The sequence below is a fragment of the Malaya genurostris genome, chromosome 2 (assembly GCF_030247185.1).
Source record: "Malaya genurostris strain Urasoe2022 chromosome 2, Malgen_1.1, whole genome shotgun sequence".
In the NCBI taxonomy this organism is placed as follows: domain Eukaryota; kingdom Metazoa; phylum Arthropoda; class Insecta; order Diptera; family Culicidae; genus Malaya; species Malaya genurostris.
Genome location: NC_080571.1, coordinates 49,308,372 through 49,320,686, shown reverse-complemented (window position 1 = coordinate 49,320,686; position 12,315 = coordinate 49,308,372). Strand labels below are relative to the sequence as shown.

The window sequence follows — 12,315 nt, the reverse complement described above, 5'->3', positions numbered from 1 at the left end:
TAAGCTATTTTTCATTATATGTATCATTTTGCTCATGAAATCGTAAATAACAGACATGATTTCATGAAAAGACATGTTTTATGTTGTCATGATTTTTCTACGTGTTGCAATTTGATGCTCTGTTGATTAGTAGATCAATTATGGTAACATATTCAAATTTTATTCAGCTCCACCATGGTGGTGGAATAATATCTTCCATAAAAACGTGATTAATCCACCTAGCAGTGAGATGATACCTTTTTTTATCAATACGCATGTGTTTTTGCATGGATATTCTTAGGTGTTTCAGTTCTCATGACATTATTTTAATAATCGTCGTTTCAAACGGCAAATTGAGATTTTAATCACTCATTACCCTGTAATTTCGAATCTGCAAATCGTATCGAATTTCAATCTTAACGTGTGACATTCGATTGAACATTCCATGAGATGTCGAAGTAAGTTCCACTTTAGAGTTTTTCGTCATTATTTATGGTACATTATTTATACTGGTAGCTGGTATTCAGGAACTAACATAACCCAAAATGATTCGAATGGCCATAAATTAATACGCCAAACAATTTACATCTTCTATATCGGTATGAATTTTAAAAATTCATCTGTAATTCCAGAATCGGATAAAATTCACCAATTTTGTATGGGACCTTAAGTCCTTTAATTTGAATTTTTGTTTTTGAAGTTCGATTTGGCCTTTTTGAAAAAATGATTAAACTTTGAGAAACGATTCGAAACTGGATCCGGAGTTCTAAGATCGGTGTAGCCGAAATCAGATAAATTCACCTGAGGAGTGTGTAGACATCTTTGAGAAATTGTAGTGCGAATTAAAATTACATTCCGAATCCAAAAAAGAATACCGCTTAAACTGAAATAAATTTATTTGGTAATCGACTATCCAAATTTGCAAACCCGATAAACCTGATTAATTTATGTGAAATGGGCATTTTTATACTAATCACCCTGTATCTCCTAAACCAGAAATCGGATCTGACTAATTTTTATAGGATTTTAAAACATCTCATTTGAATCATAGATGATTCTTAGATTTCATTTGAATCTTAGATCGGTTCAGCCATCTACGATAAAAATGAATTGCATTATTTTAATTTCGTTTCACATGTCATCCTGTAGTCCCGAAATCAGAAGTCGGATCCAAATTTGGAAGTATACTAGTTTTCATATGAATCTGAGTTTGTAGAAAACGGTTTAGCCATCTCCGAAAAAATTGAGTGAAATTATTTGTCACACACGCATTTGCTGATCTCGACGAACTGAGTCGTATGGTATATGGAAGTTATGTTCTTCCAGCTTTTATTGCTGTAAGTAGTTTAAATCAATATAATTATGGAATTACTTTCAACTCGAAAATGCTGATATCATCTGGTTTATAAATGCCATATTCGAACGATTATGTTGCCAAAAACGAACCGTGCTAAAATCGGTCCAAGGCAAATTGTCATGAAAAAGAATGCTGTACACAGTCTTTTGGGCACTTAAAAACAATTGTATGTCACAGTATAAAAATCGTGTTTTCCGTTGCTCCCAAGCATTTCTTTGTCATACAGGGAAAAAGTCGTTTACACAAAAATATTGATATCTCCGTTAAAAATGGACGGATTTTAACAAACTATGGCTTGTTGGATGGCTATTACCGTGCGGAATCTAAGCCTAAAAACATATTCTCTTTCAAGGTCAACTGTGACAGATACTGTCAAAAAACTGAAAATTTTGACATAAAACTCCGTATAACTCAAAAAGTAAACATCCTATCTCAAAACCATTCAATAGCGTTTTGGGTGACGGGGAGACCTTTCATTTGCGACTAGTTTGATCAAAATCGGTCCAGCCATCTCTGAGATCTCGACCTCTTAGTTGACAACACACATACAGACACACACACATACACACACACAGACAGACATTTGCTCAGTTCGTCGAGCTGAATCGATTGGTATATGACATTCGGCCCTCCGGGCCTCGGAAAATTTTTCGAAAGTTTGAGCGAATTCTATACCTATTTTTTGTATATATAAAAAAAGGTAAAAAGCAAACAATATTTACTTATATGTTGTTAATAGTAATAAATATAATGATCATAAAAAACAAATAAAAGTCAAATCACAAAACATGATATGCAGCTGATTAAAAAATATTAACCAATGTAATTCAAACGCTGCGCTTACTTGTGTTCAAGACATGCTAAATCCTGCGCTCCTGTTACTTCTATAAATTAAATTGATGTTAAATTTAATTAGTGCAACCGGCTTGAATTAAAACAGTATTTTGTCGCGATAATCACTATTCGGTGTGGATTATTGACCACCCTAAGTGCATCGAAAATATCACAATCATTAGTTGCGATTCAATTTATTCAGTAGAAATTTTTACTATTGTGGAGGATATAATGATCTCTGGCACAAATCACTTCGGTGTCGAGTTGAAATGTAGTGGAAACTAATCATCGAAATATCATCTGAGACTCTTCTCCCTTTCGATTATCTTTTAAGCCATTATTCTGTGTTCACAAAAAATCACTTGTAAATTTCGAGGTTCAGAATTTGTGGATGCTTGATTCATGCATGAAAATCTCGGGAGTTTTATTTTTAGAAAATCTCTTGGACTGTTTTTTTTTTCACGAATGACACTGCTGGCAAGAGAAATATTTATTCTGTTTTGTTTGAAACTATCTTCAATATCAACTGTAATGTGATAGTACCGATCATGATTTTGGTACTCTATTGAAAATAGATTAAATCTTCTTGTGACGTGTAATCCGCTATGAACTGTGTTTAACTTTCAACAGTTTCAAACAAAAAACACACTGAAAATTGACATTGACATGAAATAACTCAGAGACGGGAATCGAATCCACAATTTTCTCTTGTCCTGGCTGTTTAATTAACTAGTTCTTTCACCAATCTATACTTTCGTTGAATACTATTAAAAGTATATATCACACCGAAACAATTTCTATTTGACGAAATTTGTTTACATCGATGTTCACTGTCATAATGTAGCGAGAGTTAATCAATACCCGTTTTGAATAAATGTTTTAAATTGGAATATAAAACTTGGAGTAGGCAATGTCAGAGACATAACCGCGAGATTGACGTAGGACTACTGGGGGACTATTTTGATACATTGTTCTACTAATTGATAATCCATTTCATGTAAAATCTTATGAGTTATTTGTAAAAGAAAAAAAAACGAACAAATCGGTTGTGTTTCCTGTTGCGAACGGCGAAAAAAGTAAATCAGCCACTTGCTTGTGTGCCCTCCCGTACAGTGCTAATGTACCGCACCGAGTGCAAATCGCTGCACCCATACTGAAGTTCGACTTTGTGACGACACTTATTCCGATTGAAATTCGGTTTCATAAAATCCAATTGATAAATATGAGGAAATCGAGTTAACTCTTAGCTAGATTTGATGTGGAGACACTGAAAATGACCCGGAGTCAAATGATTTGCCCGTAATTGTTAATTATAGCACTCACATTCATGGCCCTTAGAAAGGTCGATTTGTGTATTTTTTTTTCATTGTGTTCTTACTGAAGATAAGCTCAAAATGAAATAGTGTATAATATTTCATATACCATTCAAATTGGACCCCTCAAAGAAATCGGTTCACCGTCAGTTGCAGTTTAGTTATTATTAGAAACAAAACAAAAAGAGTAGAATCGCTACATGCGTCGTTACTATGACAATGTTTGTTTATGTAGAATTAATCTTAAGTTGCAATATGAAAGAAATCGCGATAATTTGCTGCATATCGAGTGGATCTTGAAACAGAAAAGCAAGAATCAATTGGAATTATCACTAAGAATTTGTATAATTTGGTAAATTCTTACCTTACGAGGCATTAAAGTAAATTGAAGTAACAAAATATTATATGCGATATGTTTTCATATGTTTACTACCTTCCAAACTTGTATTGTTGCTATGGAATTTTACCGTCCTATTCCAATGTTTATCGACGCTTATTAACGAAGAGTCAACAACACTGCATTTTTACTAAGTTCACTGGTTCACGATTACTGATCCAACATTTTTTGATGAACTGTATGGGACATTGTAATCATGAGTGTAGCTTTGTTCATACTTCGATGTATTTTTCGCACTGCGAACAGTGCACTTAACAAATCCAACGGTGCGAACGATGAACAAAGTAGATCAAAAGGTCAAAAACGTTCGTTTTTCCGTCCGTCCAGCAGCAGAACTGCTCACAGCGCGGACTGGTTCAATACTGAATCAATTTTTGTGAAGGGTTTTCATTTTACGTGATTCCGTTGGCACATTTTACCAAATGAGCGATCCTAACGGCTACAAAAGTAGCAACATAGAAAATTTTGAGGTTGATTACTTCATGTCAGATTTGCATTTTTTTCTAACAAAGATACTGAATGCTAAAATTGTGGAATTTTTTCCGATATTGAACACTGTTCGGTGCCTTTTTCTCGAACGCAGAGCAGCTGATTGTTGAATTTAGCTGCACTTGTTTAATGCGAAGTTCGCATTGTAAGCGGTGCACTTAATTGATAATGTTGTCATGGATTTGCACCAAATTATTAATTCTACTTCTGATTTGCATAACACATGGATCAATAAGTCCAGAGACTAACAATGGAAACAACATTTTTTCTGCAAAATTTTCTTTTATTCATCAACATAATCACCTTTTTTGGTGATACAATGGTTCCAACGTTTTTCCAATTTTTCAATACCATGTTTATAAAAATACTTATCTTTCGCTTCAAAATAAGCTTCAGTTTCAGCGATGACCTCCTCATTTGAGCCAAATCTTTTTCCCTGGAGCATTTTTTTAAGATCAGCAAAGAGCCAGTAGTCACTGGGGGCTAAATCTGGCGAGTATGGGGGGTGGGGATGCAGATCAAAGCCCAATTCGTTCAATTTCGCCATTGTTTTCATCGACTTGTGGCAGGATGCATTGTCTTGATAAAAACCTATTTTAATCCACCTAGTGGTGTAATGATGCCTTTCTCATATTACTCATTACATCATAAATATAACCGTGAAATTCGCAAAAACAACTGTTTATTGAATAGGAATAGGATAATTTGTTCGGATCTAATCGCACAAACTCTATAAATCCTGTTTAACCTGTAGTTCCGGAACCGAAAGTAGTATCCACAACAAATTAAGGAATTCCGTATGAAACTGTAAGACTTTTCTTTTGAACCTATAAGTTTGTGAAAATCCATTCGGCCATCTCCAAGAAAAGTGAGTGAGATCCTTTTTGCAGTTTCTAATCACTATTTCCAATTCTCTCGAAACCGGATTCAGATGAACGGAATAGCCGAAGTTGGTTCGTTTGCTACCAACAAATATGACCTACAAATTGGAACAGTTTTGAACGTAGTTAAACTTATACTTACTATCTCATGCTCTATTTCGTTTAAACCAATTAAACTAAATCTAACGAAACGAACCTGCGTTTCTGTTACTACTGCGTGCTAAACAGCATGAATCAGCAGCATGAAACATGTAGTAGGATTGTTATTATTATTATTGACATCACTACACAACGTGTACGAAATAGAACAAGCACGCCTTGTTCGTTTTGTGTTTTCTTCTTCTTTCGGTGTTGTACATATTGTCACTCTATATGGCGATTTGAAAACTTTGACACTAATCGCCCTGTAACTGCGGAACCGGAAGTCGGATCCAGATGAAATTTCACAGTAGGTTTAAAGACAGTATGAACTTTAATTCAAATCAAGATTTGTGAAAATCGGTTCAAGCATCGCAGAGAAATCGAAGTGAATTTAGTTTTAGGAGTTTTTCTTCTCCACTGTCGGTGCTCTCGGAACAGGAAAAGAGGGGACCAGTAGTGCCGAATTAAGTTTTTATGCCCACAAACTAACAAGCTCTGCAAACTAGAAGAATATATCAGACAGTTTTATGGGATTTGTACCTGTTTTTAACCATCGTTCGTGGAAAAATACTAATAAAATTGGCAATTTTCCACTTATCACGCTTTAGTTCCAGAACCGGAAGTCGGATCCAGATAAAATGTTCCACAAATTTTTAGAATATTATAAGACCTTTCATTTGAATCTAAGTTTGCGAAAATCGGTTGAGTTGTTCCAGAGATAATTGAGTGTAAACTTTTTCTCAAATTTTCACATATTACCATATAACTCCGGAACCGGAAGTCACATTTAAACGAAATTCAATAGCAATCTATGGGACCATAATACCTTTTATTTGAATCTTAGTTTGTGAAAATCGGTTCAGCCATCTCTGACAAAAGTGAGTGCATATTTTTTTAATTTTTTTGGTACATATCATCCTATATCTCCGGAACCGAAAGTCGGATCGGAATGAAATTCAATAGCAGGCTATGGGACTATGAGACCTTTCATTTGAATCTTTGTTTGTGAAAATCGGTTTGGCCATCTCTGAGAAAAGTGAGTGCATATTTTTGTTACATACACACACATACACACACACACACACGGACGGACACACACACACACACACACAGACAGACATTTGCTCAGTTCGTCGAGCTGAGTCGAATGGTATATGACATTCGGCCCTCCGGGCCTCGGTTAAAAAGTTGATTTTCACAGTGATTGCATAGCCTTTCTATATGAGAAAGGCAAAAAGGATTTTTTTCTCTGCATGTGTGGTCGTTTTTTTGCGATTTCCTCCTTCAAACGCACCAGTAAGTCAATATAATAATCACTGTTGATCGATTTACCTTTTTCGAGGTAATCAATGAAAATCACGCCATGCGTATCCCAAAAAACTGACGCCATGACTTTGCCAGCTGCGTTTTCGGACGCTTCGGACGGCTTTCGCCAGCTGTAAGCCACTCAGATGACTGCCGCTTCGACTTTGGAGTGTAGTGATGTATCCATGTTTCGTCCATGGTCACGTAACGACGCAAGAAATCTTTTTTGTTGCGAGTAAATAGCGATAAACTGTTTTCTGAATCATCGACTCGTTTCTGTTTTTGTTCCATCGAAAGCAATCGCGGGACCCACTTGGAAAAAAACCTTTTTCATGCTCAATTTTTCATGAAGGATAGTAAATACACTTCCATATGATATCTGTGTCATCTCAGCAATCTCACGGAGCTTCACTTTACGATCTTTCATTATAATTTTTGTCACTTCACTCACATTTTCCGGTGTAACGGCTTCCACAGGTCTACCCGAGCGTTCCGCGTCATTTGTGTTGGTACGACCACGTTTAAACTCGGCGAACCACCGACAAACCGTTGCTTTTGATGGACAAGAGTCCGAATAACATTTTTCAATCCATTGTTTCGCTTGCACGGTGTTTTTACCCATTAAAAAACAATGTTTTATCAAAACACGAAACTCGTTTTTTCCATTTTTTAAACAAACTACAAAACGACTTTACTCCAACCTCGATAACTCAGCTGTTTCTGGTCGGATCGACTTAAAATTTTGACCCGTTTCAAGCAAAGATTAGTACTCTTGAAAGACGTGGTTACTGGTTTACTACGAGCGCCATCTCTGCTTTAGTCTCGGGACTTATTGATCCATGTGATATTATTTTGTTTAAACTCATTTCAATTCAAATGTTCAAATTGCCTTACAAAACCTGTTTTAACCACCTAATGGTGTAATGGCGCCTTTCTCATATCAATCATACTATCATATAATATTTTTTTTCGATTCTTGAAGGAATAACCGGAATTGCTATGTTTGGCCTTCTACTTCTATACTAAGTGATTTAGAATTTTTTTAGGTTTTTTGTTTCACCCCTTCAAGTGATGGTATAAAATTTTAAACACACTGCACCCAACAACTCCGGAATCGGAAGTCGGATCCGGATAAAATTCAGGAATTCCGTATGGTACTACAGCACCATTCATTTAAATCTAAGGTTGTGAAAATCGGTCAAACCTTCGATGAGAAAAGGAGTGAGATCTATTTGGGAAAATATGACCGCTATTTCCGGTGCCTCCGGAATCGGAAGCCGGGAACCATGATAGCCGGAATCAGTTTTTTTGACCGTCTACTGATAATGACTATCGAATGGAGTAGTTTTGAGGCCAGTCTAGTAAATTTTTCAAGTGTTTGTTTCGCCCATTTTAGTGATGGTATAAAATTTTTAACACTCTTACCCTATTATTCCGAAAGCGGTGCGCATTTTTGTTACACACTCTCAAGCATATACACACACACATACACACACACCGGATTGCCGATTAGGCAGGAATGATGTAGTCGGTGAGATTGTTCGAATTTTTATTTATTTATTTTTGCACACGAAACAACGGAACAGTATTTTGAAGATTCTCATTGTAATATTTGTGCGTCTAAAAGTTTAGGTGATCGGTATATTTATTCTCACTAAGGTGTTCTCAGTTAAATAATAAATTCGGCAAACCAGAGTTCGAAGAAATGTTTCAGTTCCATTGAAATAATCTTTCTCGAAGAATTAAAAAAGCGAGAAAATGTTTCAATTCCAATAATCTCGTGGATCCCGAACGGTTCACCAGTGCTCTCTGAGCGTCTTCAATTTCCAGATAGAGCCTGCTTGTGAAATGTTAATCAAACAAAGCGCAAAACTAACCACCGTGATTAAACCAGCCTGTGTTGACAAACCAACGTCGTTTGTTTGCATACGCAGTGAATGGTAGAACTGAAGCCGATGTCAAGCGTAAGGTATATTGCAGAAAGCAATGCATTCATTCATACATCAATAATATTATAATTTAAGATCAGCGCCCAGATCTAATAGAACCACGAGACAACGCAATAGGTAAATTATGCTACTTAATGATGAACTGCAATGCTGCACTAGCAATTCAATCAGAACAGTTATGCACTGATGCACTGGAGACAAAAGATAAAAATAGAAAAAAGAGCTGATTCCGTTAGACAAACACGAGAATCAAACGTGATAACTGCGTAGTGTCAATGTCACGCTTTCAGGAAGCAATGCAGGAATGCGACTAAGGCGAGCTTCTGAGAAAAAAAAACTACTAGATATTGGTTGTAAATGAAATGCGAGATCGAAAAATAATATCATTTTCCTCTGAGACATCGGTGACAGAAATTATCTCGGTTCTTCGAAAGATTCAGTGCGCAGTGTATCGTTTAGAATGGTGTTGCTCAGTCTGTTAGTCATTGCAGTAGTTCTACTGGTAGTCCGTATTTGCTTACTGCTTCGTCAGCAACGTTTCGCCGATCGAATACCAACCGCACAGCCCGCGTACCCCTTGATCGGCAATATTCCCCTGCGATGGGATTTATCATCTGAACAGGCATTCCAAAATATGGTTGGATTTTTCGGCCAAATCGATCGACTGGGAAAACTTATGCTCGGTCCGTTGTTTCCGATTCTTATCGTGAACCATCCCGATTTAGTGCAGGAGGTACTGACGCAGAGAGACATTTGTGACAAACCATTCCTTTACGATTTTCTGGGCCTTGAGGCTGGGCTGATCGCTCTACGATGTAAGTTGAACGTTGATTGGGATTGTCAATGCCCCTTGCTAATATTCGAATGATCATGAAAAATACATCCGACAGCCGGAGAGAAATGGCGCCGCGTAAGGAAACTTCTCAACCCAACGTTCAACACCAAAATGCTGACGAGCTTTCTGCCGATCATGGGGTTGCGAGCATCCAAAATGATTGCAAAACTACGGCCACTGGCAGATGGCCACACTGACATCGACATCGTCCAGTTCATCGGTGAATGCACCCTGGAAATGATTTTCAACACGACGATGGCACGAGACGCCAACGAACTGCCCGGGCAGCGGGATTACATTCGAAACCTGGAAATGTAAGAAGCTTCATTCGGTGACTCTTTTTCCCATGATCTAACAGATTTCTACAGCATACAGAATACGATCGGGAAAAGAGCTTTGAATGCCAACCAATACTTGGGAGTGTTGTATCGAATAAGTAGAGCATATGAAACCGAGCATATCGCCAGAGGTTACTGTAATGAAATTGCGGATAAGGTAGGATTTTTTTCGTTAAATGAGGCGCAAATATTTCACAAATCATGAACTTCCAGATTATAACCGAAAGACGAAAAGAGCTTGACGAAACTTTAACTGAATCTGAGGTCGACGAAAACGAATTCCACACGAAGACATTGAATTTTCTGGATAGGCTTCTTGAAATACAAAAGGAAAATAACCTAATATTTTCAGATTCGGAAATTTCCGATCATCTCCACACTATAATGGCTGCTGTAAGTACAACCGGTGAAAGATTCAAACGGAATCAGAGGTATTTTTTTTCTCGTAGGGCTACGATACATCATCTCTCACTGTTGCCTACAGTTGCCTGTTCCTGGCAATGCATCCCGATATTCAGCACAAAGTTCGGAACGAAATGAATGAAGTATTCCATTCGTCCTCGGTGGATATCAGTAATGAAACGCTCAAACAACTGGAATACACGGAAATGGTAATCAAAGAAGTTCTTCGGATGTGCCCAACAGCACCCATAATCGCTCGTCAAACGGCCAACGAGATCGAGCTTGACGGTATTCGTATTCCTAAAGGCCAAATTATTGCCATAAATTTCTTTACATTACATCGACGCAAGGACATCTGGGGCCCAGATCCGGAACATTTCAATCCGGAACGTTTCCGGCCCGAGACAACCGAAGGACGACATCCGTTTGCTTACTTGCCGTTCAGTGGTGGATTGCGGTATTGCATCGGTTCACGATATGCCATGAATTCAATGAGAATTTTGCTACTGAAAATTGTACAGAATTTCGAGATCCAAACTGACCTGCGCTACACCGATCTTAAATTTAAATACGAAATTTCACTTAAACTGGCAGGACCCCACAGCGTTCGATTGGTGAAACTGAATAAATCCTAAGTGTTCGTCAGTCGGAAGCTTAGATTTCGCAAATTCTGTTTTAATCTAGCATTATAGCGGGGCTTATTTGTGCCTCATCAGGCATTTATTCTTTGCACTCATATGACAGCACGTGAAACAACGAATGTTATTACAATAACTTTATAATCATTACTATGTACATATAAAACAAAAGTATCCTAAACGTAACAGCTTATTTCTTCGCGGAATGAGAATAAAAAAAATAGCAACATACAGAATTTTTATGTCGCTTATTTCATTTCGGATTGGCTTAATTCAGTGAAAGAAACTATCAACATGCTGTACGGGACTCATTTCTGGCATTCAGACGGAAACACCAGGAAATCTCTACGATATAACACAGTTATCAGGGTTTTTTTCCGAAAGCGAAGTAGTCGAATGCTGGCTTTATTCGCACTCGTTTGGTGCGAATTTTGCACTGCGAAAATTACAGAAAGGTTATCAAATTATTCTAGATTTGCACTAAACTGAAGTAAATAAGTAATCTTTATAGTTCTTTAGGTAGCATTTGGAGTTATTATGAGTGCTAATTTTAGATAACGTTTCTCATCGTTCTTCCACTTTTCTTTATAACGGGTGGCAACTAAAATTTTGGATTTTTTTCGAAGCCTGTATGCTCAACGACAAACGAGCTCAGATAGAACTAAGAGTGTGTATGTGTTAGCTCTCTTTCTCCTCTTTCTGCTAGTATTTTCTGTTCTTTTCATGCTTGCTCAGTTTTGCTCAAAATGCCGTCGAAACAAGAAGTATTTCACGAGCGCATTGTACACTTCTACGAACTGCACAGAAATCTCGGCAAAAAGTATACGGTACAACATTTTAAAAGCAAAAATGCTGCGGCTTCGACAATTTACAATATCCTAAGATGCCCAACAACTGCTCGTAAGGAAGGTAGTGGAATACCAACCAAAATTATGGACGCAAAAGGACTTCGTTCTCTTTTTCTCTTTCTCGTGCCTTCAACAACAAGGATTCACTGAGTCAAAGGGATGTCGCAAAAAAGTTCAACTGTTCTCACCAGTACATCTGCAAAACATTGAAAAGACTCGGAATAAAGTACCGAAAGAAGACACGAGCCCCGGGATATACTGACGCACATATTTCAACGATCGATACTATTCAACGAATAGTTCTACTGTACATCCGAACATAAAATATTAGTTTAAACATAAGTTTGAACAGAAAGTGATGCTGTACATTTTCATTTACGAGAAAGGCATTTCTAAGCCATGGTTCAAGCCATCTGGGTTGGCAATCAATCAAGATATGTACCAGAACGAATGTTTGTAGAAAGTTTTGATTCCGTTTTTTTCAAAAACATCATGCTGATGGATAATACGTATTTTGGCCGGATAAAGCGTCATCGCATTGCGCAAAAAAACACAATCGTTCCTGAATACCCATTCGATCCCATTTGTACCCAAAAACCACAACCCGAT

The 12,315-nt window shown here is 37.3% G+C and overlaps 1 protein-coding gene across 1 annotated transcript; it reads left to right on the top strand.

Moving 5' to 3' along the window:
* Positions 1 to 9,182: 9,182 nt before the first annotated feature.
* Positions 9,183 to 11,001, top strand: LOC131432310 (probable cytochrome P450 313a4). The gene is made up of 5 exons (XM_058598513.1): positions 9,183 to 9,460; positions 9,536 to 9,794; positions 9,849 to 9,975; positions 10,032 to 10,211; positions 10,268 to 11,001. The coding sequence occupies exons 1-5, from the start codon at positions 9,280 to 9,282 to the stop codon at positions 10,853 to 10,855; spliced, it is 1,335 nt and encodes a 444-aa protein (XP_058454496.1). The 5' UTR covers positions 9,183 to 9,279; the 3' UTR covers positions 10,856 to 11,001.
* Positions 11,002 to 12,315: the final 1,314 nt, after the last annotated feature.